Below are 26,003 nucleotides of genomic sequence, written 5' to 3'. Positions count from 1 at the left end.
AAAGAATAGACGGGAAGATAAGAAGAAGAAAAGAAAAGAAAAGAACTGGGTTAGAGATGTTGTGTGCAACCCTAGCTAGGTGGTGTTCCTATTACCACACTTCACCGACTGGTGGGTTCCGAGGTTGTGCTGGTTAAGTGTAAGATAGAATAGAAAATGGAGCTAAATTTGAACTTTGGACGTAGAAATCGCGGATAGTTAAGGCATAGACTTATCGACAAGACGTGGGGCACAACTCCATCTCCAAATCAGAGTACAATAGTACCTCCTAACACATAATAGTGACCGCATGGCAGTGGAGAACAAAAAGGATCTCCATTACATATATAGTACGTTTGCTGCGAGTCGACCTATTAAAACACCTCTATTTCAATCATCCCCGGATTCTTTTCCCTCCAGCTTTACCCCGTCACATAGTACATACCTAGGTACCTAGGTAAGCAAACAAGCACGACGTACGTACAATACCTAACACATGAACGAATATAGAAATGGGAACAACTTCGTTGATATATAGATCTTAAGCTTCGATTAAACAAGATCGAATACGCAACTATATAGGCTAATGGAAACAGTATAGCTCAATCAAGCCCTGCTCGAGGGCAGGTGTCCCACTCTAACACGTCTCGTCAGTTCTCCCATCGACAGTCACGACGCGACGTCGCTTCTAGGTCTCTCTAAAGTTCTCGGTCTAGGTCTAGGTCTAACTCTAGCCTTGCCTTGCCTTCCTCTTTTACATCTTTTCTAATGCGCCCCCTCTAACTCTATCATATGGTATCTCATTAAATTTAAGCATTAACAGGCTTGAAGGTGATCTTCTCGGTGTCCTGCTTGAAAGGCACACCCAGCTCAAAGAGCTTGGTAACGGCAGCAGCGAAATCCTTAAAGAAGAGGTCATTGTCCTTGGCGTACTTCTCTACCCAAGGCTTCGTTGCCTTGTCCTGGATAAGGGCGTAGTCTGCCGGCAGCATCATGAGCGACTTGGTCTTGACATCCTCGTACTGCTTGGGGCCATCCCACTTGCGCAGCTGCCACTTCTCCTCTAGGAGTAGGCGGTAATAGTCGTTGGTCAGGACGGTGGGAGAGAAGGTCCACGGTCCGTCGTACCCACTTCGGTCGGTGTGGCAACGACCGAGGGCGTGAGCACCGGCAAGGGCGACGATCTCTTGGTCGTTGAAACCCATGCGGTAGAAGATGTCACGGAGATGAGGGGTTCCCTTGGCACCGTCGGGAAGACGTCCGTCAGGAGTACAGGCTGCGGCATCTCCGTCCTGACGGCCGGGTCGGAACGGGATGACGGGGCCTTGCATCTCCTGGATGGCAGCAATACCGCCGATGATCCAGAGATCAGAGTAACTGATCCAGGGAAACTTGGCTATACGCTACGTGTTAGCCTGTGGTCTGAATCTTGACGGATAGAAAAAAGAAGAAAAAGAACATACCCTTCACAGGCTCAAGGAAGTCCCGAGCGTGCTTCAAGCCAGCGTTTGCGCCGTGATCACCCTCAGGGGAGAATCGCATGGTAGCACCGTTGCTGCCACCGGTACCCGTCTCCTTATCGTAGGTACCGCTGGCGTGCCACGCGAGACGAACGAGGACGGGGCCGTAGCTGCCATCGTCGTACTCATCGTTCTCCTCAAGGCGGTTAGCGATCTCGTTGTACACCTTCTGGTAGTCGTCCTTGGTGGCCGAGAACACCTTGGTGCTACCCGAGTTGTTTGAGGTGTAGAAGTAGTAGCCGGCACCACCCGCAACGACGGCACCTGCCCCCAGGTAGATCAGGCTCGATGAGCTAGATGAGCCAGAGGTCTTGGGAGGCTCCGACGAGTAGAATCGTCGGCCGTGTTGTCGGAATGCTTGCCGAGAAGACGTAGCGAATGTGTTCCTAGCGGAGGTGCGCAGGGCCGCGCGGGCCATCTGGCGGGACACAGTTGCGGCCGACATCTACAACGTCGTGGGTTAGAAATACAAGGAAATATCCGATATTGGCGGGGTGATATGATGGATGTCTTACTTTGGTCTTTCCTAGTGCACAGCAGAGGAATGCAATTGAGCTCAACCGGGGGGGAGGAGAGTAAACGAAAAAAGCAAGAGAGAGTTAAGCTAACTAATATATAACGATAGTATATAACGATGAAGGAGGGACGGTGAGGGAAGATGCCAATTCTACATATGTATGTAAAGGCTTACAGGAAAAGAAATCCGAGGACGGCAGGTCCCCGTCGTTGGGAAAAGCAGCCGAAATGTTTAGTAAGAAATAATCTAAGCCGTCTTATTGGGTGGCGACCCCCCTGGCATCATTTTCTCTCGGCTTCTATTCTACTATGCAGAGTGGGCCCCTAAACGGGTACCTCTCTTTCCCTTTTCTCCCCTCTGTCTTTCGTTTCGCGCTTGCCATGGCTGGCTTATGGAACTACATTATGTACCTGTGTAGTACCTAATTGTTCTTACCTGCGGAGGAATTTTTTGTTTTGTTGATGAAGAGGGTAAACCGATGGCAACATCTGATGCCAACAACGACGTAGCGAATAGAAGGCCTAGATTCACGGGGCCACGCATGCATGCAACCTGCGCGTGCGCATGTAACATTATATCTCTCTCAAGCTTGTACGAAGTACCTAAAAACATATCATAAAAAAAGAGATTCAATTGGTTCAAGTACCAAGGCCGATAATCGAACGATTTACAACCAAAATTCCATCCATTCTCCCAGTCTCCCAGTCTCCCCGAGTTGAACCAAACTGCTAGTACCTAACATTCATTACCTTACGTACTCAGAAAGTTTTGGTCCTTCGTATGTATTTGTCAGGAACGTTAAAAAGCCTTGCACTATTTAAAACCGCTACCGCAGGCCGCGAACCGCGAACCCACACCGCTAACGCAGCCTAACCTACTAATATAGCATAGTACAATAGCATAGTATAGCATAGCACCTTGGGGGACACCCACTGGCACGGAGTACGTGTAGTCCGCTCTGCCCGCACGGCGCCGCACCCGAGGTCCACCCTGCTGCCACTACATACACTAGGTACCACATATAGTATGAGGTACCCAGCAGAAAAGGAAAAAAAAAAAAAAAAAAAAAGAGCCAGAACAGAAACATCCCAATTGCCCGAGCTTGTCCGAGCATGGTAGGTACCTAACCCAGTAGGTATCTTATTAAAGTCTTATCTCCGATTACCGGCTCGTGGTTTCGGCAGAACCGTCTCGTCTTCCGCAGAGGTTGCAAAAATGCTAGCTCGTCATCAGATATCAAATTGATCAAATATCAAATATGACTCAAACAGTATCGACAATTCTTTTAAACACTATAAACACTACATAGTAATAGAAATAGAAAAACAAATATGACATAATCATTTGCAATATCCACCTCTATCTATACCTAGGTAGGTATTTAGCAATTGAAACACTGGTGGATTAATTCTCATTTCTTAATCAATCGTAAAAACACGCGTACAAACTATTGCCTGATAGCTTCCGAGTGCCGTGAGCTCCTCGAGTAAATACTTCTGGCTGGTATACACACCAGATTCCCCTTTACCTCATCATCCCGATCCGTCCGAGACTTCATATGCCCCTATTATAACTAAACCCTCAACACGGTTGGAACTCAAGCACGATACAAATACATTGCCCCCTCCTACTCCTTGAGCGTCATTACTCACCGATGTCAGAATATTGAATGCTGACTCTCGAGGAGTCGAAACTGAGTTTATACTCGAGCTTACTGGAAAGGTGCAGTTCCTTGCGCGTTGGGCTCGGGTTCCATATAGTACTCGTAATATGCAGGGTATCTACTCTCAGCCTTTGCTCTGGTAGCATCGTCTAGAGGGGCTCTTGCGACACCGTTCTCCTTAATTGCGGGCCTATCGAGCACTGACAATGAAGCAGGACTTGACGCAATGTTAGTATTTCAATGTAGACACGACTAAAAAGAAATCACATACCCGTAGATCTCTCGGTCGATAGTAAGGAATTGTTTCATCGCTTCCGCGCCACCTCTCTCTTGGAGATAGGCAAGATAGGTCAGGAACAAGTCCTTCTTGGCTGTCGATGATATTCGGCTCTTCGCCAGCAACTCGTCAAAGATGTGCTTGACACGCTCGGCATGTTGAGATTCCATCTCTGCGTTTGTCGGTTGTTCTAGTTCGAACTCAAGCCACCGCTCCCAGAAATGGCGGCTATCGGCATACCACTGGATGTTCTTCAGGAAAACGGTCCTTGCTTCGTCGACGGATCCCTTAATCTTCCATAGCAAGAAAGCCCATCGGGTAACGAGAACGGCCTTTGTAAAAATGTTAACGTGTGGCGCATCGATTTGCGCCTTGTAGACTTGGATAGCCGCATCGAGACCGTTTTGTCGTCTCTCAAGGTTGGCCCAAGACACGATAGCCTCTACGCAGTCGGGCAGCTGCATTAATACGGCTTCGTGGATATCTCGGGCGACGCCAGTGCGACCGCAAGACTCCTCAAAGTAAGCGAACTGCAGGCGGATACCTGGCCGGCTGATAGGCACAAAGAGGGTGGCAGCTCTCATATAGATATGACGGACTTCTTCCTCTTTTCCAGGTTGCGCCGACATCCACCTGGCATAACGCAGCCAGAACTCATCGTACAGGGCACATGTGACGATACAGCGCTCGTAGAGGAATGTCGTCCTAGCAAAATCGCCCTCGCTCTCTTCGAAGTCGAGATACTTCCGCCAATTAGCTAGCTGTGGGGCTTCTAGCTCGGTAACGTGGAAATACGGCCGTTTGATTTCCGATTCGTACGTCCATCGCTTATTCGTTTCATCCTGAGTTTTCTGGAAGACCTCATAGAACATGGCGTCGATCTTAGCACGGACGTCTCGCTCGACTTCCAGTTCAGCCCGCGGTATCATACCATACGCGGCGCCCTCAGCCTCTACCTCTGCTCGAAAACGCGCGAGCGTCTCGGGTGGTACTAGCTCCTTAATAGGCCGGCTGTGGGCGAGTTGACGGAAGCGCTCGTAATATCGAGCATACTGGTGCATCGGAATATGGATAACTCGCTGCAAGATGGCAAAGATCCTATCCTGCGCTTCCTGTCTCTCTTCATACTCGATATACTTATCCCAGAAGGGATGTGCTAGAAAGTCGAGGCCGACAGAAGCTGCGGCTCGCTCGAAGAGCCTGGGGGTAAAGGTCAGCAAATACGAGAACGACAAAGGGGGTTAGGGAGTGAGGGCGGGTAGGAGGGCAAATACAGAAGAGGAGGGATTTGTGCTAGCAACTATTCCGATTCCAAATCAATCCGGTTGAGGCGCAGGGTGTAGAGTGCGACGAGGATGTTCAAGGTCAAACCAATGACATTGTAGGGAACCACGGCCTGGCAGAATCTGTGAGAAAGTATCCAACATGTTATGGATTCTGTTGGCATCTCTCACCGTCAACGACTGAGCAGTCGTGTTATTAACCGCTCCGATAGTGTTGGGGGTCGCTATGCAGCTTTTGCTCTGTTGGTGGTAAATGTTATGGGGTAGGAAACATCCGGTTTAACTTACTCTCTGACCAAATGGGGGGTGTGGGTGGTCTCCATCTTAAAAGAACAATAGGAAGCCCAAAGATCAACACAATTTGTTATACTCGCACATCCACGTTCATAGATCTAATACAAGTTAGCTTACAGTAACTATCAGCTTATCAGAGAGGGAAGTTAATACCATCTCAGCAGATTCAGGGCCAGATATGTTGAACTCGAGGTCGGCGTACTTCTTCCAGTACCCGAAAAGAAGCGGGAACTTGAGGAGGAATCGATCGTAGACATCGCGAAGAGCAGCAAGCGCCTGCGGACTGGAATTCCGGTTGAGTCCCCCTTCTTGGGCCTCGCAAGCCCGTATGAGCTTCTCCCAAGACTCGAAGTTATCGGTATCGGCTTCCTACCTTATAGTTAGTACATCAAAGAGAGCCATTGGAATGTAACAATGCTGAAATGGGTGGAAAACTCGGTTACTTACCACCTCGAGTGTCAACTTTTTTATCTCGGCATTCTCCTCATCAGAAGTGCCGAACTGATTAAAATCGGCCATCTTTGTAGAAAATAGTACGCGACCCGTTTAGCGACGCGGTGAAGGTGATAAAAGGCAAGTAGAGAGATGTGAGTTTACACGAGGCTAGGATTGAAAAGACGTGGACGGAATTGAAATCGCGATGATTTTAACAAGATAATTACAATGAAGGAATAATGCAATTCTGAAATTTCATGATCCCCCAAATGTGAAAGACGCGACAGGGAATGGGTTTGGATGACAATGAGGTTGTCGAGATCGACGAACAATGATTGATGATCGCAAGAGAAAGTTCAAATGGTACTATGTATGTAGGAAGGAAAAGCACATGCAGCTAAATGAGGCTGGGACATGAACATGGGATATCTTGCATGTGGTCTGTGCATTTACATTGACTAACTGCACTAACAGGGAATGTGTGTGGGTCTTTATCTTGTTTTGTACATTTCTCAACTTGCACTTGCCTTCATCTGCAGAGCATAGATGACTCTCGGTAGAAACAATAAGCTTGTATGTGATTCTTTCCCAACCCTAAACAAGGTCTTAACGGCGACTAGTAACTACCTATCTTTTTCTACATATGTGCAACTACCCAACCTAACCTATTGATCCTTGATCTTGTGTACCAAAAATATGTTACATGCTTAGGTAAATGCCATCTCCCTCTAAACAGGGTGGGTATTGTACCTACGTACCCGTACTACTTACTAGCTCTAGCGCTAAAATAAAATGCTGCAGAAATTTTATTCGACACAACATACATTTCCTCCTCTCTTCCGATAGTGTATGCGATTCTATTCTCAAGGCCAACCTCCTCACGCAGTTACTGTCAATGGGAGCTCCAATATCTTGAGCTCTTCGATAGCATCAGTGGCTCGGCATATGAGAAACCTCTACATAACAATCACAAGCGTGATATTCTCTACCAGAATAAGAAGTTGAATATCTTAAGACTTCAAAATATAGCTTTATTCGTAGGTAGTAGGTATATTTCCTTCATCTCTCCTAGCACTCTCCTAGGAAACTCTCAAGCAACAAGCAGGCCGGTGATGATACTCCAATAAAACATATGATAGGAAGAGGGATATCCATAATGGAAATGATCTCAATTGTTAAATCTGAGGCCTGCGTTATTCTAGCTATTTCATTCTCTACCTCGTTTACCACCCAATTAAAAAGCTTTATATTTTATATAACACCAATATATACCTATATATATACTTCCAAACAGAGTGAATTGTAATTAGAGCTTGAATTCAGTGGACGGAGAGTCCTTCTCATACGATATAACAAACAGTGTAGTCGACTAAACATCAACAGCTAGAGTTGTCCACACGCGCTCCTGTCCCATTCTGACAAACCAGAACCCGACGCTTAAGACTAATGGATATTCCTATTCTTAAAATTCGAATGCCGCTGTATCCGTATCTAAAGTCCGGCCATCCTCTCTAACGCCTTTGCCATTCCCTTATGTAGACATGGCCTATGCTATTATGATGATTACATCCCAAGAAACCAGCGCTTTGAAGAAGAAGGACACCTGGCATCGTATCCTCAAACCATCGAATATACTCTTTTCCATGATACCCTAGCCTCTCCGTATAACGTCTAATCAATCTTTTTTTTCGGTGCATCATCTGAGTTCGAGATGGCAATCTAAGCCCTCGTACGGCGCGCTAGGCTGCGAGCTCTTCGAAGACGATCTCTGCGTTCCTCGATAGATAGCATAGGCCTCTTACGCTCGTCATCACTCGATTCTGCGGACGAGGCATCACACCTGTACTGGGCGTAGATTTCTGTAGCGCGGGGACGGTTACTTCGAACGCTGACAACATTATCGCCCGGCGACGAGGACTTCTTGGCCTTGAGAGACCTTAGACTGCGCATCCCCTTATTCAATGTTCCCGAGGAGGCTACAGTCTTGGACCCTAAAGATTTGAGGTTTGTGATCGGGTTTAATAAGTGGTCTTTGATCTTACTTTTCTTGGGTTTATCGGCGGCCAAATCCTGATAGCACAGTATAATTTCATCCAGCTTGTCCAAGCCGGATAAGGACCGTGGGCTTCCCTTGCGTACGAGACCAGTCTCCCCACACTCATTAAGCTCGTTGAGCGATACGTCTCGATCAATCAGCAATTGACAATTGGGACACGTTGGTTTGCCCAAAAGTTCCGAATCCGTAATGTCCGTTGGCGAAAGGGTGACAGGAGGCGTAGACTCGGTAGAATCAGATTGATGTGATGATTGTGGATTGCTGTCTATACCTACGGATGTAGTCGACGTAGATTCTGATGCTTCATTTGTGCTTTCAGACGAGCCTAAGCAGGGCCTAGAGCACACGCAATAATTCTGGGTTGACTTGACTTCGGCTCTCCAGGTTTCGATCACCCGTAATTTTCTATTGGATAACATTTTGTTTGGAGACTCGTATAATTCGAATGCCAATATATCCTTGGAAATGCTCTGAACCTACTCTCAAGCTTCTAGACATATTATGGTAGTATGTTGAGTTCGATCGTTCGGTATAGAATAGCTCAGGCCGCAAAGGTTTCTGCCGCTCGAGTGATAGAATAATCATAGAATTAGTAGGTATGATTGAGCAATCTATTGAAGCTTCGAGGGATGTTCCAAACAATCTTGTTCTAAACAACCTTTTAGGTACCTTACATAGACTGGAGCTATCGATATAACGCCTGACTCGGACGCGGCATCCCTAACCTAAATCTTTATCTTATCTTACTTAGTGGCAGCAGCTGACCGAAACTACCTACACAATGGGCTAGGTTAATTACCTAACATATTAGGTACACTTCGATGTTATACTAATAACATGCAAATCCAAACTATATTTAGCACATCAACAATGTCACAATGTCACAACCATTTCAAATCGTCTTACAAGTAAAACAAAGCTTTTATCTCGGGTAGTCTCACAACTGAGACCTGTATATACGTGTATACTCGTCTATCTTCAATTCTTTTAACGCCGTAAAACACCATGCTGTATTAAAATTTGACAACCCAGTACCCGTCTATGTAAATGCGACACAAAATAACTAACTCGGTTTCAACGTCTCCCACCCGTTCACGTCAACCCCGTCGTCGCCGCCCAGGAGGTCGACGGTAGATTTTCGAGCCTCTGGCTGAGGCGGTTGTATACCCTGTAGTTGGGGTTGCGGGCGAGTCGGCAGGTTTGGCTTGCGTTCTATGTTTCCCAGTCCAGGTAGAGACACTCGACTTGACGTACCAACAGGATATTCGTTAGACGAAATGGGTTCTAGACGAGGTGGCATAGTCATCGTCTTGTGCATCCCGCCCGTCAAAACCCCGGATCTACTAGCTTCAAGTCTAGAAGTCAGATTAGAAACAGCGTTAGAAGTTTTACGTGGGATGGATGGCTTCGGTGTTTGCTGATCTATGAGCGAACTAAAACTACCAGTTTCGGATACTGCTGGACTGGTCGTTGGCGAAGTAGACATGAGATGAACTGGTTTCCTTGCTATAGGTGGGGGTGCTTTAGACTTATTCGACGTTTGAGATGATGATGATAACGATGATGATACTGCCTGTAATGGCTGCTGTAAACCATTAGACTTCGCTTCTCGTAATACTGATTGCGCGCCCAACGGGGTGAGCGTCTGAGAGGGCTGCACGAAGCCTGTGGAGGTCTGCCTTCTAGGCGGAGGCGGCGGCGGAGCCTCGTTTCTCTGTATCGGTGTCTGCTCGTCAAGTAAGCTGACCTGACCGAATTTAACGGGCAATGTCACTGGATCAAACGGTGGCGGTAGCTTTCTAGGCGAGGAGTTGGATGCGGCGGATGATGATAGAAGAGTAGAGTGGTTGATATGCTCATATGGCGAGCTAGAGATGCTAGAAAATGATGAGAGCCTTGAATTGGATCTGGGAATCGCAACCCAATCAGGCTCCTCGGTTGGAGAAAACGGGTTTGAGGGACGGTTAGGATTTAACATCACAGTTGAATTATCACGGTTCCCGTTGTTAGGCTTAGGTGGACCAACTGTAGACTGCGCCCTCTTGCCGTTCTCGAGCCACCATCTCTGTCGGTCTGAGCTCGCCGGAGGCAAACCTGGCTCGATAGGATCATACCCAATTAGATCTTCGTCATCTTCGTCATCTTCACTAATCAAACTTGACGCCGTGTGGCCAACTTCGGCTTTGCGGCGTTCATACAGCTCCTGGCTAATCTGTTCTCTAAGTGCTTCGTTTATGATATTCACTGTGCATTGGAACGTAGCAAATACCGGGCGGTGATCTGAGAAACGCAACGGGGCACAGTTATATGACAGTTGCCTTATATTCGTGCCTTTGCGTAAGATGCGATCTGTCCACGCCGGGATACGAGCTTTTTCGCTGTCCTAGTGTTAGCCTTATTCATAGGGCGTATGCTATAGAAACTTACGAGGTATCATATCTATCGGTATTAACGTCGAATTTATAAGTTGGCATGAAGGTAATTCTAGCCTCTGAGTAATATGGGAAAGAAAGGCCGGCAACCATTTGGAGGTTTAACTGGAGCATATTAGCAACCGTCTATTCGTTTGATGTTGTATTCTAGTCGTACCTGGTCATTCTCATAGAGGCTCTCCAGATCATTTTTCTGAATCAAATCCATGACCTTTTCATGTGATAGTCCAATACGGTAATTAAAATCACCAAGCCAGATGACCGTGTCTACAGATAAATTAGTAACAAATAGAGTACTAGGCATACTGGTTCACTTACCATGATCGTCAATACCCCTGTTTCTTTGAAATCGTAATCCATGATGAATAGTAGCGTAATCCTTATTTCTCTCGTCGTAATTGGCAAACCCGGCGGCAAGATGAGCTGTCACAAAACACAGTTGAGTATTCGCATACTCCATCCTAATGGCAACCGCGCCTTTGTTTCCTGCTATGCCAGACATGCCTGTTTTCTTAACACTTCCTTCGACATTCTTTATTTTAGGAAGCGATGATGCTTTTACGAAGATGCATAAAGCGGCACCAACCAGCTGTCCACTACGAAGTAGGACATACCTCTCGCCTCCTAGTTGTTTAGCACGGTTGTTTAGGGTCCTTTTAATAGCTCGCTCCCATAGCTGCTTTCTACGAGGATCGCTATTCATGATCTGCTGCGCGCTCAACTCAACGATCTCCTGAAACCCAGCAGCCACTATCTCAGGTTGCACCGAACCGAGTTCCCGTGGGCAAAGCCAAGGGGACAGATCCTCGTCAACACCATTAGTACGACCGTTTAGGTTAAATGTCCCAACCCACCTATAGAGAGTTAGTATTATTAGATTAGCATGTAGCTAGGATATCTCAAGACTCACATCGTAATATTCTCCGTCGATGAGTATTCGGCACTACGCTTACTGAGTTCACCAGATATATAGTCGCTAATAGGGTCGAAGAGATGAACAGGAGTTTGACCAACCAACCGCCCTAGGAGCATATCAATCGTATTCTGCCTTGCCTTATCGGCGAAGTTGTTAATATAGAGCCTCGTTGCGCTTTTCCGGACGTCCGCAAATGCACCAGCTATAGACATCTTGCCATGTCTTGTGAAGGAAGATTTGAGAGCTCCTGTTCCGGCATATATTCTAGAGAGAGCATCGCCGTTGTCAGCCCAGAGGGTAGAATGACGCATCCAGAAATCCGACGCGGCATATTCTCCACGATGATTCAAGAAGGCCTCAACAGCCATTTGTGAGATCAGCGTCTGGATTAGATTAGTCCTGTCTAAACAATCGAGGCAATTTGTCCGGAAGACTCCTTCCTGCTGAAGCACAACCACCATTCTTTGATGGCCCGCCGGCTCATTCGTATCAGCCATATCATCTGTGAGCTCAGCAAGATAATACGCGAATCCATCAGCCGAATGTTCAATATATCGGCGGATTTCCCGGGCAGCCTCATATCCCGCAGCTTTAGTTTCCATGTGGAAATCGTAGTCGGTCTCCCGTAGCAAAGCATGATCAGCAGACTGCTTTTCACCAGCATGGCTAAGTGAACAATGCTCTAAACCATAGTGAAATAGATGTGTTAGCTCGGCCTCGCCCGGCTTCGTTGCGCTGAGCAGATTAACGATATGTACGGCGCCATAAGTCTGTTCTAGATCTTCAAAATGTTTATCGAAGGCTGGCTGTGTCCCATCAGCTGAACGGGTGACCGTTATCTTCTGCTGACCAGGGATGAGCCCTGGAGTCTGCTCCCAGAACACTGGTACCGAGCCACGGACTTGCGCGTACGAAAAGAGAACGCCGGATGGGCTCCAATAAATAGTTTCCGTCTCCACGAAGTTGGCCACGTGCCCGTCATCGTCGATACCTCGACTGTTGAAGCGAGTGCCAGCTCGTTTACATGATAGGCGGGAAATAACAGTGAGAAAGGAAGGAAGACCGGACCTGCCATCCCGTAAAGGCGCTGCACTTTGGGGGATCGTCATGGTTAAACAGAATCCTCGTATAGCAGAGGTTAAAATCCTAGAAGCATCGAGAGCCTCGCGCTCGTGCGCCAGGAGCCGAGATCTAAACTGAACTAGAGGACTAATCATGAAATAGTTCCATAAGAAGGAATCATCAAAATTGTCAATGTCAAATGTGTCCGAGTCTATGGGCCTATCCTGAAGCCTGTTAGTCAGATCAAAGTCTGTACTGTAGTAGAAACTGCCATTGCTTAACAGCTTCTGCAACTCCTGATATGGGTATTCTATTTCGCCTTCTCTCCGACCGAGGTTCTGTCCATAGGGTGACATGGACTCGGATATCTCGTCTTCGTATGTATTTAGGGATACGATATTATCGTACTCGGAGCTATTGAGGCAGAAGAAATCGACACTCGCAATCTTCTCGACCGTCTCCCCGGGACGCACCGTCGCCACACGTAACGCTTGTGTGATTACACATAGGAATACGTCCTGGTTTATAGATATGAGACCTAGGGTCCCGTATATGGGCCGGGGAGTAAGAGGTCTGAAGTCGCTAAGCAGCTGCTTAGAGACGGGGGAGAATTCGACCATGCATTTAGACACGGGGCCTTCCCCGGCAGCCCGGGGTCGTGCTGACGAGACGGATGCAAGCGAGCCATTGGCGATCGCCTCGCTTGTACTAGGGCTATATCGGAAGATCAAGGCATGGGTCGATGTTCTAATGGCGATGGCTCGGTGAGGATATTCGCGGATGAGTAGCTGGCTGGACTTCTCAGCCGACGGGGCTGCAGTGAGAGTTCGAGTTACGGATGGATACTGATCCATGCTGAACTAGCAGGACAGCAGGATAGCAGGAAGATGACAGCAGCTGTTTGAAAAAGTAGCACATGCTACCTGGGCAAATTTGAGAGTCAAGTAGTTGAACGAAAAATGTACGGAGGCGGCATCTATGTATTGTATATGCTGCTTTGAAAGTTTAGGTACTGATGAAAGTTGGCCCTGTGACGTTTAGCCTTGGCTTTTCCTAGGATCAGCCCTGCGAATTGATGGATTAAATTGGTTAAATTCAATTGTGGGGAGAAGATAGTATCTTCCACTTATCTCCCTATGAAAAGAGGGTCGGTTTCGAGTGGGGGTCCCGTGTACCTAGGTACCTATCTATGTATGAGGCTGAGACTACCTAACCTAAACACCCCCCTGTACGTTAGGTACCTATAATAGGCAATACTTTACCTTGCGAAGCATATGTAAGTACATAAGGTAACGGCTGGTAACTTTGCACTTCACGTGAGATAAGCCAGCAGTACGCCCGGGCTACTAATGTACCTAAAATATATACGTAGGTACATGTATTTACAGTTGGACGTGAATGGTATGGGCCGACATGTATGTAGGTAGTATCACTTATATAGGTGTCAGGTGTTAAGAGTACTGTATTGAAGCATATACTGCGAGTTAAATAGCAGCGTGTAAATGCTGGGAAATTTTAGAACAAGCCAACTTATATTAAAGTCTACAGTAGATAGCAGGCAAAGTAAAGCCGTCGTGGGAAGAGTGATCGTTGTGAGAAGAAATATACATACGAATATCTTATCAAAATACCTAAAGGACTAGGAACTTGGTTGTGTTAATCAAGTTACCATCCCGAATATTTCAATAGCTTAAAGCAAACCACCCCATTACTAGGATTATACTACGGTGTCACGTCACTACCTACTAGGATAAAAGGGATCATTAAGAGTATTACGAGCACGTCAGATCTAAGCATGGGAAGGCCTATAAAGTCAGGGTTAAGTTTTGCTTTTTTAATTTCTGATATCGGGGCATACGCATTGCGTAGGTGCGGATCGGGGGGGATTGATTGACGAATGCAGTAAACACACGCATCAAAGCAGAAGTCCAGCCTAATTAAGTATCGCAGTCTGTTCGAGCCGAATCGTCGAAAAGCCAAGCTAGACTTTCTCTCCCTCCGGCTGGTGAATCTTAAGGCATGGATCATTTTGCAATTCCACCCGAAAGCGGACCCGTAAACTACCTAATCTTCCCGTGATACGTAAAGGACCGGCGTACAAGGTCGACTCTAGGGGATGTTGCAATGGGTGCTGGATCAAAGGAAAACGTGAGATATATCATCTCAAAAAACCACAAAAAACAAACAGGGGAAACGTGTATGAAACCGTCCACACGACCACCAACGAGCCCTCGCCGCCCCTATACAGGTAGAGGTAGTTGAAATACAGCCATAATTGTGGAAAATGTTATCGCATTGCCAAGTAGAGGGCCTACTTTAAAAGCAGCCTTTTACTGACGAATCTTGGAGTGAAAGCCGACACTCTGCTCAAATTTCACTATCGCGTCCAAAACAGACACCTTTAACGTCCTCCCCAACCGATGCTACAAATCTTCGCCAGTTTGGGTATCAACAGAACCCTGGCCCTTCGGAAAGTATTACAGAATATGCATGTTCAGTTGAGGTAAGGAGGTTTATCCATGAAAGGTAGTCTAAGACTCGGTGGGCGCGGGGGCGTCCTCCTTGGGCTTCTCAGCTTCCTCAGCGGGCTTGTCTTCCTTAGCAGCCTCTGTGGCGGCGGCACCCTCGCCCTCGGCGCTCTCTGATGAGGTCCATAGGGTCAGGTTGTCACGGAGCAGCTGCATGATGAGAGTGCTGTCGCGGTAAGACTCCTCAGACAACGAATCAAGCTCGGCGATGGCGTCGTCGAAGGCCTGCTTGGCGAGATGGCAAGCTCGGTCAGGCGAGTTGAGGATCTCATAGTAGAATACGGAGAAGTTGAGAGCAAGACCGAGACGGATAGGATGCGTCGGGGTGAGCTCAGTCTGTGCGACATCGGTAGCGCTCTAAAAAGGAGAAATGTGAGATTAGAACACTTATACAGTTTATACTTATGATATAGACTAACCTTGTAAGCCTCGTGGGCGGCAGTGGCGGCGACCTTTCGCTTCTCGCCAGACGCAAACTCGGCCAAGTAGCGGTGATAATCACCCTTCCTATGTGGGGCAAACCAAACGTTAGTATATAGCCATTATAAGACTACATCGCGATGAAAAAAAAGGCAACTAACATCTTGTGATAAAAGACCTTGGACTCGCCGGTGGCAGCGTTGGGGATCAAGCTCTCATCCAGAACATCCAAGACATCTTGGCAAACCTTCTCGAGCTCGGTCTCGATCTTGTTTCGGTAGTCGCGGATAGTGGAGACGTGCTTGTCAGAGCCCTTGGACTCCTCCTTCTGCTCGATCGACGAGATGATTCTCCAAGAGGCACGTCGGGTACCGACCACGTTCTTGTAGGCAACAGATAGAAGGTTGCGCTCGTCAACAGAGAGCTCTCCACCAAGCTTAGCAACCTCCTTCATATAGGTGACCATCTCATCATAACGCTCGGCCTGCTCGCAGAGGCGGGCTAGGAAAGTCTTGCTGTTACAACACGCTAGTTAGTGGACTCGTGTTCCCCCCCTTGGTACATAAAAAGGCGGCATCAAGTATGGGACTAGATACGGCGGGGGTATGCGGTACGAACCTTTCACGCTACAAGGTAGAAAGCAATGTTAGCATGATCATTATCCATAGAATGCCAGAGTAAGGATATAACTAAAGGCTACGCAGCAGTGCGCGGGCGCGGCGGAGGCGAATAGCAGCGTCGCCCGAAACAAGGCAGTCCTGGGGAGTGGAAAGGGGAGTAGGAGTATCGAAAACTTACCTCAGTAGTCATCTTGGGCGGTTTGAGAAGAGGATTCTGAGCCTAGAGGCGATAGAAAAAGGGGATGTAGGAATGGAGATTGGGAATGAACTGTTTGGGTGCAGGATTGAGGAAGTTGGTGAGCAGGGAAAGATGGGATTGTTTACAGGTACGTCAAAGTTGAAGGGTGTTGAAAATCGACGAGGTTTAAGGTGCGGGAGGAGAAATCAGTAGTGTAAATGCGGCCAGGGCTACCAGGTCCAAAATTGCGCCTGAGTCTCCAACTTTGGCACCTGGCTTGTGCGGGAAAGAAAGGGTACATGGGTACCTTCGTTCCACCCCCTTCTATTCTATGTAGCGGCTAGCGCCTGGTCCAGTAAAGTAAGGTTGTGCTACCGTACACCTTTCCATCATTTTCAGGGCTTGCTTGCCCCTCATTGCCGTCTTCGGCCTGGCGGCCTGGAATCTTCTCTCGATATCTTACGCCTTATCAAGTATATCAGTACTTAACTATGTACATTTATACATCAACAACAAATAGGTACATTAACAACAAATCAATGGGCAATATGTAAACAACAATATCAAGACCGCGAATGCCTGATCATAAACATTAGAAATATCAACGAACCAATGCGCTAATTTGCATTATTGTAAATTAGTATCGACGTTAAACGTTAGCAGAACCCTTAACTCTATTTTTTGTTCTCTCCCAAATCAGATTACACGATACGCAGCCTGCCTTTCCCCACTATCGTCCGCCTCAACCTTAGAATGAAATAACTGGTCCACTGTCCACCAGAAAGGTGCTCAAGAAACAAAAAGGGTATCCGTGAAATTTTGACCTAGACCTTTCGGTAACAACCTATGGAAATTATTTATTAAAAGGCATATAATAGAGAGAGAGAGAGACGCGACGAAATCGTCTCATCCTTCACCAAGATATCAGTCAACATCGGACGAGATCCTATCAATAATCCGGACGCTGACTTGCATGTCCGCTGCAGAGTTCTTGCGCGAGTCGGCAGCGGAATGAGACGAGAAACGAGAACGCGAATGTTGAATATCACAATCAGTCAGCAGCAAAGCCACCCCCAAACCATATTGTTTGTATCCCCGTTTTCTTTACATATATACAGCTCGTGATTATATTATATTGTTAATATTAGTATGAGATGTCCTAGACGAGTATATTATGTATGTCCTAAAGGTATCATACAGCACTTTACCTACGGAATAGACAAATAGAAAAGAAAAAAACATCATTCGTACCCAGGTACCCTCCAAGACCCCCCCAACGCGCAGGGTCTTATCATCGTGTGGTCCGTCGGTCCCATGCGTTGTCATCACTCTCCTGAGGCTAGTGGTGCTGGCTGAGTTGGCACCCTTTTCTTCCAGTCACGAGTCCCTCCTCTCCCACAAGAAGTCAATCCCACGCGATTAAGCGCGGTCAGTCGAAACGGCCCTGTCACGAGCCGTCAACACTCCATCTTGCAGACTTCACCGTACTATCGCCAAGACATCATGACCTTTGAACCCACTCCATCGGGTTTGCTCACCGTACTCCGTTAGTAGCCTCATAATAGGTATTACATGTGAATATCTTTCCAAGTCTGATTGTACGCATATACATAGCCCCTGGCCCGTAGATTTGTGATCATTGCCGTACTTGGTAACCCAACAACATCTTGTCAAAAGTCGCTTTAAAGATTTGGTCCCTTAAATTTCTCAATAGTGTCCGAAATAGTTTAATGATTTCTAATTATAACGTTCCACTATATCAATCCGTGTATTAAGCATTATTTCATACTACATTAGGTTACCTAAAGTAATTTAATTAGATTCTCTCTTTTTTTTTCGTGATCGCATTATCAAATTTGATTCCTTTTATTCGATCACCGTAACATATTGAACGCTAGAAATAAACCCGATCCTCATCTCGGATTAAACAAAGCGTGTTACCCATTTGTGACTCATAATTCATCACTAGTAGTGAAATTAGGATATTTGTCTCTGCCCCAATCAATAGGATCCCCCCCTGGGACGCACAAACCCAATCTCCAGAAGTAGTCTCGATGCGCAAAGAACAATTGCCACAATTTGAACCGGCTGGGAATATCCCAGAGTCCTCCGGTCCACATAGTAGCATCGCGCCCTCGTTCTTCAACTAGGGCTTGGCTAACCGTCCTAAACGGCTCCCCAACTGAACCAGCGATACACCTGGAGTCCTCATCCCCTGTACACGGTTGAATATCCGAAGGTTCGGGAGGCAAATTGGACTTGGTTATGAAAAGTTCGCCGGCGTGAGATCTATATCCCCACTCTGATAGTGGAAGCAACGGTACGGGATCATCCACATGTGTTACTCGCCGATATGTTTGTGCCTCGTATTGCTTCCCTGTACCGTCAAGATCAAAAACCGAATCAAGATATTTAACAAATCCATCGTTTCCAACCCTCGGCTCGCCAAAAGTTGTTACGACCAAGTTATCCCAACCAGAAACGACTTTAAGCTCCAACGCTGCGAGCGCTGCGACGGCGCCACCTAAGCTGTGACCGACAAGGTAAATCGGGTAGTCAGGATGTTGTTCGTGTAATGGTTCAAGTGCTGGCAGAACGACGGTCCGGGCTATTCTCCACGATGCCAGGAACCCCATGTGAACTGTGCAATTCTTGCAAGTATGTTTTGATTCTTTGGGTGGTTCAGATCCTCCTTGATCTGGCGATGGGTATGGAACATATTCCTGGGGAATCGTGCTTAGGTCTATAACGGTATTTGTTATACTATAGGTACCACGGAATGCGACGATGATTGCCCCTTGGTTCCTGCTACCCACGGTATCGCCCTCGATATCAGTTCCGCTTGGCGACGTCCCATGATCTATAGCAATATAGCCGCAGCTATCGCTCATCAAAACTCCGGTGTTCCATGTCGTGACAAGGTCTAGGGTTGGGAATTCCTTGCATCGAGACGCACAGGAAAAGGGCGGCGTGATGCCAGTGGTGCCGACGCAGTAAGTTATATCGACTAGGCGGGAGAGACGCTCGAGAGATGCGAAGAGGCCATTCGAGATGTGATCAGCAGTCGTAGCATCGCTCTGTTCTCGGAAAGGGTACTGATTCGCCAGAGGGGACCCTGCCACGATAGTGGCTATTAGATACAATAACCACAAAGAGATTAGCATCGTACTATAGGGTAGGTTTAGTAGTGATTTCGGGTGCGTAGTGTCGAGAATTTCTGCTTGAGAGATCAATATCGAGGATAGCCATGTCCTAGAGAAGACAGGCCCGTGGCCTACGATAGAGCCTACGATAGAGATGATTGAATAGGAAGATGAGTCGGCTATTAGGTATTATATAAAAGGATGAAACTCTAAAGCGCCCGATTGAAGTCGCGTTGGCGCATTAAGTATCGCGCCAATGCTACTTTTCAGCAGGATCTAGTTATGGAGACCATGTGATGTTTTAAAGTTGTTATGGTTAAAAGGTGATAACATTGACAATGTTAACAGATGAGACGAGGTTCTTCCTTTGGCTTCTTGACGATCTGGCTATTGCTGGGGTTTACCTGCCCAGATGGTTCTTAACGAGTCAAGAAATGACGAGGTAGGTGACTACTAGGGCCAATAGGAAGTAACACATGTATGTGTATTGGTACTAAGGTAGTTGGTAACGCGGGGTATACCGTTCTGGGGAATTGCTGGTAACAGGGCTTACATACCTACCTAACACCTAGGTAGGTAATAGGTGCCTACTAGATTGGGCTTCCGCTATTCCTATTCTACTCTAATACTCTTAACACCTTCGCATGCTAGATAATTAAGCATTAAGCTACACAAGTAGTGAGATTCTTGATTGAGCCTCAATTAAGCGATTAATAATAACTATCGATGAAGTGGCTTTTTATCTAGCTCTAACACCACCTGATGTAGGAATGTCCGATTAAGCAAACCTAACGTCTCGCCCATCTTGCTTGTGGATATGTAATCACCTATTCGAATCCCATGGAGAGCTCGTATGATAATTACGTGCCCTAGGCAATATCGACTTCCCATTATTTCCTATCGTTTTTTGTTACCAACGCTCATCGAGAAGGCGGTGGTGCGGGTTCGAGACTGTCGAAATCTCCTACAATCGGAGACTGCTTAGCCACACAGGTGGTTCCCGATGTGGAATTTGTGCATGCAAGGTCTGGCCTGATGAGGCCAGAGGCTTCGAATTGAGGAACACTATGCGCTGTTAGCATCTATCTTGACACTGTCATCGCGTCGGGTAGCGAGCCAATATAGAAACAATCTACGTACTTTCCAGGACATGCCGTCTCGATCAAGGTTAGGCCTGCGATACCAGTTGTCTGGTAAATGAATTCAACGTTCGAGTCATCACAGGGCCATCGGTTAGAACCGATGAGCTTCGAGGTCGAATTGCGGCTGCAGCTGGTATTGATCCCAGTTCTCGGGTCATCGAAAAGGAACGAGGTACTATTTTTACTACTGTCTGTTCTGTCCGTGTAGATGGTGAAGTTGGAGACGGTATAGTTGGCCGGGAACGTGCAGTCGGTGGCTTTAAGGCTCACAGGAATGGCGTATTTCAAGGCCTTCGAAGTGGCCGGCACGGCCAAAAGGCCTAAAAGGCCTAAAAGCGTAACAGCGTACATTTTATGATTTATAGAAGTGAATTGGATGTTGTGAAGTTATGAAGGCGTAAAATATCAAATATCTCGGGGTTGGGCCGAGTTTTGCTGTTGAGAAATCTTAGTAGACTGTTCCCGATCTTCAGAAATTCGTGGATCCAACACGCAAGTACTTCGTTTTAAGTCGAATCCTACATCAGCTTGGGGCGGCATTTCCCCTACTAGGATATCACTGCCCTGCATCTATTCACTACGTACCTGTATTTGCATTTTTCGTCCCTTCGCAACTTACCGAGAAAGCCGAGTACGAATTTAAGGTAGTACATAGGACACGGTTAGACGTGTAAGTCATGTTGCAAATCATACTCAATTAGGCGAACGATTCGCTACAGTTGTACGCTCCTCCTGCAAGATACCGCCTAGCAGTTTCCTGCGCGTATCCGCCAGGCTGGACCTGCAGGGGCTAGGGGCAAACAACATTACGGTCTTAATACATCCATTATATTCAAGCATAGATCCAACCTAATCACACAAATGTGTTTGCCAACTTGCACACTTTATAGTTGAATAGCTGAGCTAACTTAAACAAGCAAAATATTGTAAAGAGCTAGTCAACAAAAAGTGTGTTTACTGCTTAGGTAGATAACCCAAGGTATCTATACATATTGATTTATCAATACAAAGTCGCTCCCATTATCAAATCTTAAAGTAGTAGTCGTTGATTATATCTAACACTGACTATTACTACCTAATACTAAAAGATCGTATAAAGAAATAGTCTTAGGTACATATGCTAAAGAGACGATCATGACTGCGTTTAGTAACCTAACTTCATATAGTTCTGTACTAAATAAAAGATAAAATAGAAGTTAAACTTAATCTATGGCAGCTACCCCAGAGCGGACCATTACCTGCATGCATGTACAAGGTACAGATATACTTTCATGTTACGTATATGTAGGTAGTCGACCCCGCCATCCCACTTGACGCGCCTTCCTGCGGGCCTAAACTTCACTTCAACTTCAACTAATCCTTAACTAAAGCGCATATTCAAGCGTATGGGGGAAAGTGATATCATCTTCTTCCAATGTTCAACATATGATGACTTGATTCATCCGATATTATCATGGGCCTTCCCTTAAGAATGGACAACATTCACGCACCTACCGTTCCTGCGGGACCCTCGTCCCGGCCGCTAGCAAATGGAAATGCAAAGCATCTCTCATTTGCTGAACTTCAGGCCAAGAAAGACGATATGGAAGCCGAATTAAAAGCCCTGAGTGGCGTACTTGACTCGGTTAGTAGTTGACATTCAAGCCTATTATAATACCGGTCCTGATTCTATCTACAGCATGGTGTCAATATGGAAACGCCTTTGACTACAGCCGATGGGTTTCCTCGGGCGGATATTGACGTCGCGCAAAGTAGGAGCTCCCTCTAACAGAGACACTGTTGAATATGAGCTAACCTCCTCCATAGTACGCACCACTCGAGCTCGAATCATCCACCTAAAAAATGACTATAAAGACCTCCTCAATACCTTAGAGAAATACCTACATGAACATTTTGCGAGCATACAAGATGCTGATGATGTCGCGCCTGCTTCAGCAAATCGTGCCGAGATGTTAGGCGACTCGATCCCGGCAACTTTAGACGAACCCTTTGCGAAAGTGAATAGTGTCGTTGCAGGCAGCCCGGCGGAATCGGCCGGCTTGAGACCCGGAGATGAAATTCGAAATTTCGGCTACGTTAATAGGGGAAATCATGACGGCCTCAAGAAAGTTGCAGAGTGCGTCCAAGGAAATGAAGGTGTAAGTTGAACTCTACGAGAATTCGCAACGCTAAGACGGGGTTCATGTCATAAGGCTGACCTTCTATACAGCAAAGGATTCTTGTCAAGGTAACCCGCCGAATAGAATCCAACCAAAACCAAGAGCTACAACTGAATTTAACCCCACGACGGAATTGGGGAGGAAGAGGCCTATTGGGATGCCATATCCTACCGCTATAAGCAGTTTTAATAGTCCAATTATACCAAGGGGTAGCAAATTATTGGTTCTATTCTAGATGCGAACATTTCCGTATGTTGCAATAGGCCGCCTCTTTTCTCGCATCGAATCGAGGCAGCGCCAGGCGAGGCAAAGGCGTTTTTAACGGATGTATGAGACAAATAGTATTGATAATCATTGGTCTTTTCTGCCTGGATAATTGATGATGATTTAAATCTGGCTATGTATTCATACGACACAACTAGGCAGCTTTGAAGCCCGAACCAGTTTATGTAGGAGGTAATCACGCCAGCAGATATCCAACGGACATACGAGATGCTATTTAACTTTTAACTAGCCTGAACGCTGCCCAGCCTCCTTCGCAACAGGGCTGTTGACATAAAAGTCGTTGGGCTCGCAGTGTTACCAACTGGAAGACACTATCTACCTAAATATCCGGCCGGCGAGTTTGCCGCAGCTCCCTTGCTAGTTGCCTAATGTCCACGCCTAAAATCAGTCTAGGATATTGAGTACCTAAATCATTTTATTCTACTCGTTAATATAGAAGTCGAGTGCTGCCTATGGGGATGAGTCAAGGAGAAGAGGAAGACGGAATTTAAATGGTTGCCATGGAAAGTAATAGATAAGTGCTAAATTCCATGGTGGACATACCTAGTTTAAACAACGGTAGCAACGCAAATCCTATGTAGACGCTACGAGGCTGATGTATTGGAAATGTACACTTTGTACAATACTTACTGCCTTGCATTTGTAATAACTACTCTATACATACATGTATGATTCATAATAATAAAAGGCCAATCAAAACATTGAACAAGTACGTAGAAATAGGGGAAACAGGTAAAACTTCATAGCCTGGTATACGGTATATTTTAACTACAGTGGAAATACATACGTAAGGGAGATATGTCGTTCCTGACGACTTAGATTCAAGTACCTTGCAGGCAAAAGATAAAAAGATGCAACATAGTACCTACCTACCTATATAGGTACATTAAATAGCATTTTTGGTTAGACTACCTGCTTAGGTACGTGTACATACCTATTTGCTATCAATAATACATCTGGAAGGTCGTTTCCCTACCTCAAATGTGCGTCATTGTCGCCCATTCCGTTAATGCCCAGGTGATCACGTGCTGCCCCGCAACCGTGCGCCCGATTTTTTTTTCCAGAGGGAAACCCAACCTTATTAGATCTTCTTGCCAGGTCCCGCCGCCTCTCGAAACTCTCAAAAAAAACATTAGCCCGCTCATCATTTCAACGACTATTTTACGAATACCCCCCGTAATACTCTCAGCGGATCTTCTCTCAATAATATCAAGTACGTTCGCCCGCTTCTCGATATATCTTCAATAACTCGTATCGAGGTTACAAAATACCATTCTACGCTTTTTCTTCCCTTTCCATCATTTAGTCATCCCCCACTAACGCCGAGCCTAGTCTTCCCCCATCTTCTGTTTACCTCACATTGACAGAGGATTCCACAATGGCTACCGAGACGCCCACCTTCAAGCTCGTCCTTGTCGGCGATGGTGGTACTGGAAAGGTAAATACACCCATCCTCTGGATCTCACCTACTATATCCTGTCGCTTATCAGCCCTTTACCGGCATGCTAAGCTCTGTTTACTATGTGCCGCCCTGCGCATAATTTGCCCCGCCTTTTGCTTTTGATCTCGAAGACCATGCCACTGACCGTGATTATTAGACCACCTTCGTCAAGCGCCATCTGACGGGTGAATTCGAGAAGAAGTATATGGCAACCCTTGGTGTTGAGGTCCACCCCCTCGGCTTCACGACCGTAAGTCGGACTAATCCTCGCCTCGTCCTATCGCATCCGTCCTATCTAGCGCAAAATATCTAACGATGATTAGAACTTCGGCAACATCACCTTCGATGTGTGGGATACTGCTGGCCAGGAGAAGTTCGGTGGTCTCCGTGACGGTTACTACATCAATGGCCAATGCGGTATCATCATGTTCGACGTGACCTCGCGAATCACGTACAAGAATGTACCGAACTGGCACCGTAAGTAGAATAGGTCCCCGACCTCTTTTTTTCGTATTGACTCATAATTGTATCATAGGTGATCTGGTCCGTGTTTGCGAGAACATCCCTATCGTTCTGTGCGGCAACAAGGTCGACGTGAAGGAACGCAAGGTTAAAGCCAAGACTATCACCTTCCACCGAAAGAAGAACCTTCAGTACTACGATATCTCCGCCAAGTCAAACTACAACTTCGAGAAGCCCTTCCTCTGGCTGGCCCGCAAGCTCGTTGGCAACCCTCAACTAGTAAGTTCGATCGCTCCCGCAGGTATTCACGATAGCTAACCTAATTAGGAATTCGTCGCTGCTCCCGCTCTGGCACCCCCCACTGCCGTGGTCGATGAGGCACTTCTCAAGCAGTACCAGGAGGAGATGGACAGCGCTGCTCAGCAGCCCCTGCCTGGTGAGGATGAGGATGATGACTTGTAAATGAGTTACGACGAGAGGACACGATTGGTGGACTACGAGGATTATGGTAATACTTTAAGTTCGGAACGACAAGGGGGCTACTTGTGCGGGTTAATGCAGAACGGCTGCGTACGCTCTGGGTTGGGGTCGATAACCTTTCATGGCCGTTGATTTCAGATGCATGGCTGCATTTGCAGCTTTCTAGATAGCAAACCCCCCCTAAATAGACAGTTATATGAGAAGGAATTGCAGTCTACTATTACGTACATAGGTGTTTCGCCTTTTAGACGTCTGTGCAATATGAAAAATATACTGCTAATCCTGAACTATATTTAAACTTGGTCCGAAATACACGTCACATATTTATTTACCACATATATGAGATAATCATAAATCTAGACCCCTTGCGTTTATCGCACATTCGGATATATCTTGTATAAACATCCGTCTTATTTTTAGATACTGCATAAATCTAGTCATATTATGCATTGAGGTAAAACCACTCTTAGCAACTATCCCGAAGAGTGAGGAAACATCGTAAGATATTGACGATAGCAGACAATATGAAGATCCCAGAGACCTAAACGCTACATAACATCAGCAATTCACATGTCGTCCTCCAAAAAGGCTTGATTGTCAGGGATTGCCCGTATAATGCACCAATAGAATATGCAGAAACTAGTACGAACCTTAACAACTAACAACCTACGTACTATTTATGATAAGCAATGACAACTAGTATTAGAATAT

General features: G+C 46.4%; 9 protein-coding genes across 9 annotated transcripts; 2 read left to right on the top strand and 7 right to left on the bottom strand.

Moving 5' to 3' along the window:
• Positions 1-395: 395 nt before the first annotated feature.
• On the bottom strand, positions 396-2,239 carry F5Y00DRAFT_222612 (heme peroxidase). Its single transcript, XM_048005754.1, has 2 exons — positions 1,443-2,239; positions 396-1,375 (listed from the first exon to the last, which is right to left on the bottom strand). Exons 1-2 carry the CDS (start codon positions 1,942-1,944, stop codon positions 789-791), a joined length of 1,089 nt encoding a protein of 362 aa, XP_047870173.1. The 5' UTR covers positions 1,945-2,239; the 3' UTR covers positions 396-788.
• A 1,037-nt stretch (positions 2,240-3,276) lies between these two features.
• On the bottom strand, positions 3,277-6,510 carry F5Y00DRAFT_222611 (pre-mRNA-processing factor 39). Its single transcript, XM_048005753.1, has 5 exons — positions 5,981-6,510; positions 5,687-5,902; positions 5,528-5,631; positions 3,951-5,156; positions 3,277-3,896 (listed from the first exon to the last, which is right to left on the bottom strand). Exons 1-5 carry the CDS (start codon positions 6,050-6,052, stop codon positions 3,728-3,730), a joined length of 1,767 nt encoding a protein of 588 aa, XP_047870172.1. The 5' UTR covers positions 6,053-6,510; the 3' UTR covers positions 3,277-3,727.
• Positions 6,511-7,237: 727 nt separating this feature from the next.
• On the bottom strand, positions 7,238-8,709 carry F5Y00DRAFT_222602 (uncharacterized protein). Its single transcript, XM_048005752.1, has one exon. The coding sequence runs from the start codon at positions 8,441-8,443 to the stop codon at positions 7,688-7,690; it is 756 nt and encodes a 251-aa protein (XP_047870171.1). The 5' UTR covers positions 8,444-8,709; the 3' UTR covers positions 7,238-7,687.
• Positions 8,710-8,926: 217 nt separating this feature from the next.
• F5Y00DRAFT_222601 (SacI homology domain-containing protein) lies at positions 8,927-13,503 on the bottom strand. The gene is made up of 5 exons (XM_048005751.1): positions 11,367-13,503; positions 10,775-11,310; positions 10,614-10,723; positions 10,452-10,561; positions 8,927-10,402 (listed from the first exon to the last, which is right to left on the bottom strand). Exons 1-5 carry the CDS (start codon positions 13,286-13,288, stop codon positions 9,088-9,090), a joined length of 3,993 nt encoding a protein of 1,330 aa, XP_047870170.1. The 5' UTR covers positions 13,289-13,503; the 3' UTR covers positions 8,927-9,087.
• Positions 13,504-14,247: 744 nt separating this feature from the next.
• F5Y00DRAFT_222595 (14-3-3 family protein) lies at positions 14,248-16,457 on the bottom strand. Its single transcript, XM_048005750.1, has 5 exons — positions 16,181-16,457; positions 16,001-16,008; positions 15,544-15,897; positions 15,382-15,469; positions 14,248-15,319 (listed from the first exon to the last, which is right to left on the bottom strand). Exons 1-5 carry the CDS (start codon positions 16,190-16,192, stop codon positions 14,966-14,968), a joined length of 816 nt encoding a protein of 271 aa, XP_047870169.1. The 5' UTR covers positions 16,193-16,457; the 3' UTR covers positions 14,248-14,965.
• Positions 16,458-17,928: 1,471 nt separating this feature from the next.
• On the bottom strand, positions 17,929-19,771 carry F5Y00DRAFT_222591 (alpha/beta-hydrolase). Its single transcript, XM_048005749.1, has one exon. It carries the CDS (start codon positions 19,342-19,344, stop codon positions 18,133-18,135), a length of 1,212 nt encoding a protein of 403 aa, XP_047870168.1. The 5' UTR covers positions 19,345-19,771; the 3' UTR covers positions 17,929-18,132.
• A 236-nt stretch (positions 19,772-20,007) lies between these two features.
• F5Y00DRAFT_222588 (uncharacterized protein) lies at positions 20,008-21,281 on the bottom strand. The gene is made up of 2 exons (XM_048005748.1): positions 20,464-21,281; positions 20,008-20,388 (listed from the first exon to the last, which is right to left on the bottom strand). Exons 1-2 carry the CDS (start codon positions 20,814-20,816, stop codon positions 20,244-20,246), a joined length of 498 nt encoding a protein of 165 aa, XP_047870167.1. The 5' UTR covers positions 20,817-21,281; the 3' UTR covers positions 20,008-20,243.
• A 520-nt stretch (positions 21,282-21,801) lies between these two features.
• On the top strand, positions 21,802-23,392 carry F5Y00DRAFT_222586 (uncharacterized protein). The gene is made up of 4 exons (XM_048005747.1): positions 21,802-22,089; positions 22,144-22,216; positions 22,272-22,603; positions 22,675-23,392. Exons 1-4 carry the CDS (start codon positions 21,919-21,921, stop codon positions 22,801-22,803), a joined length of 705 nt encoding a protein of 234 aa, XP_047870166.1. The 5' UTR covers positions 21,802-21,918; the 3' UTR covers positions 22,804-23,392.
• A 297-nt stretch (positions 23,393-23,689) lies between these two features.
• Positions 23,690-25,598, top strand: F5Y00DRAFT_222584 (GTP-binding nuclear protein GSP1/Ran). Its single transcript, XM_048005746.1, has 5 exons — positions 23,690-24,347; positions 24,508-24,600; positions 24,674-24,827; positions 24,886-25,091; positions 25,140-25,598. The coding sequence occupies exons 1-5, from the start codon at positions 24,288-24,290 to the stop codon at positions 25,272-25,274; spliced, it is 648 nt and encodes a 215-aa protein (XP_047870165.1). The 5' UTR covers positions 23,690-24,287; the 3' UTR covers positions 25,275-25,598.
• The last annotated feature ends 405 nt before the right edge of the window (positions 25,599-26,003 follow it).

Source organism: Daldinia vernicosa (assembly GCF_022497035.1).
Source record: "Daldinia vernicosa strain CBS 139.73 unplaced genomic scaffold F5Y00scaffold_1, whole genome shotgun sequence".
Taxonomy (NCBI): Eukaryota; Fungi; Ascomycota; class Sordariomycetes; order Xylariales; family Hypoxylaceae; genus Daldinia; species Daldinia vernicosa.
The sequence above is the reverse complement of the archived record's forward strand: the minus strand, read 5'-3'. Positions and strand labels throughout refer to the sequence as shown.

What these genes read in the sequence shown, in the direction of transcription:
- F5Y00DRAFT_222612 (XM_048005754.1), bottom strand. Translation starts at nt 1,944, where the DNA reads ATGTCGGCCGCAACTGTGTCCCGCCAGATGGCCCGCGCGGCCCTGCGC. An exon ending in CTTCCTTGAGCCTGTGAAGG is followed by an intron (nt 1,376 to 1,442) that starts GTATGTTCTTTT and finishes CGTAGCGTATAG; the next exon opens with CCAAGTTTCCCTGGATCAGT.
- F5Y00DRAFT_222611 (XM_048005753.1), bottom strand. Translation starts at nt 6,052, where the DNA reads ATGGCCGATTTTAATCAGTTCGGCACTTCTGATGAGGAGAATGCCGAG. An exon ending in AAAAGTTGACACTCGAGGTG is followed by an intron (nt 5,903 to 5,980) that starts GTAAGTAACCGA and finishes ACTATAAGGTAG; the next exon opens with GAAGCCGATACCGATAACTT. An exon ending in ATCGACCGAGAGATCTACGG is followed by an intron (nt 3,897 to 3,950) that starts GTATGTGATTTC and finishes CATTGCGTCAAG; the next exon opens with TCCTGCTTCATTGTCAGTGC.
- F5Y00DRAFT_222602 (XM_048005752.1), bottom strand. Translation starts at nt 8,443, where the DNA reads ATGTTATCCAATAGAAAATTACGGGTGATCGAAACCTGGAGAGCCGAA.
- F5Y00DRAFT_222601 (XM_048005751.1), bottom strand. Translation starts at nt 13,288, where the DNA reads ATGGATCAGTATCCATCCGTAACTCGAACTCTCACTGCAGCCCCGTCG. An exon ending in GCCTCTATGAGAATGACCAG is followed by an intron (nt 10,562 to 10,613) that starts GTACGACTAGAA and finishes AATATGCTCCAG; the next exon opens with TTAAACCTCCAAATGGTTGC. An exon ending in ACCGATAGATATGATACCTC is followed by an intron (nt 10,403 to 10,451) that starts GTAAGTTTCTAT and finishes ACACTAGGACAG; the next exon opens with CGAAAAAGCTCGTATCCCGG.
- F5Y00DRAFT_222595 (XM_048005750.1), bottom strand. An exon ending in AAGGTCTTTTATCACAAGAT is followed by an intron (nt 15,470 to 15,543) that starts GTTAGTTGCCTT and finishes TGCCCCACATAG; the next exon opens with GAAGGGTGATTATCACCGCT. An exon ending in CCGCCCACGAGGCTTACAAG is followed by an intron (nt 15,320 to 15,381) that starts GTTAGTCTATAT and finishes TCTCCTTTTTAG; the next exon opens with AGCGCTACCGATGTCGCACA.
- F5Y00DRAFT_222591 (XM_048005749.1), bottom strand. Translation starts at nt 19,344, where the DNA reads ATGCTAATCTCTTTGTGGTTATTGTATCTAATAGCCACTATCGTGGCA.
- F5Y00DRAFT_222588 (XM_048005748.1), bottom strand. Translation starts at nt 20,816, where the DNA reads ATGTACGCTGTTACGCTTTTAGGCCTTTTAGGCCTTTTGGCCGTGCCG. An exon ending in GAGACGGCATGTCCTGGAAA is followed by an intron (nt 20,389 to 20,463) that starts GTACGTAGATTG and finishes AACAGCGCATAG; the next exon opens with TGTTCCTCAATTCGAAGCCT.
- F5Y00DRAFT_222586 (XM_048005747.1), top strand. Translation starts at nt 21,919, where the DNA reads ATGGGCCTTCCCTTAAGAATGGACAACATTCACGCACCTACCGTTCCT. An exon ending in TGAGTGGCGTACTTGACTCG is followed by an intron (nt 22,090 to 22,143) that starts GTTAGTAGTTGA and finishes TTCTATCTACAG; the next exon opens with CATGGTGTCAATATGGAAAC. An exon ending in GCGTCCAAGGAAATGAAGGT is followed by an intron (nt 22,604 to 22,674) that starts GTAAGTTGAACT and finishes CCTTCTATACAG; the next exon opens with CAAAGGATTCTTGTCAAGGT.
- F5Y00DRAFT_222584 (XM_048005746.1), top strand. Translation starts at nt 24,288, where the DNA reads ATGGCTACCGAGACGCCCACCTTCAAGCTCGTCCTTGTCGGCGATGGT. An exon ending in GCGATGGTGGTACTGGAAAG is followed by an intron (nt 24,348 to 24,507) that starts GTAAATACACCC and finishes CGTGATTATTAG; the next exon opens with ACCACCTTCGTCAAGCGCCA. An exon ending in ACCCCCTCGGCTTCACGACC is followed by an intron (nt 24,601 to 24,673) that starts GTAAGTCGGACT and finishes AACGATGATTAG; the next exon opens with AACTTCGGCAACATCACCTT.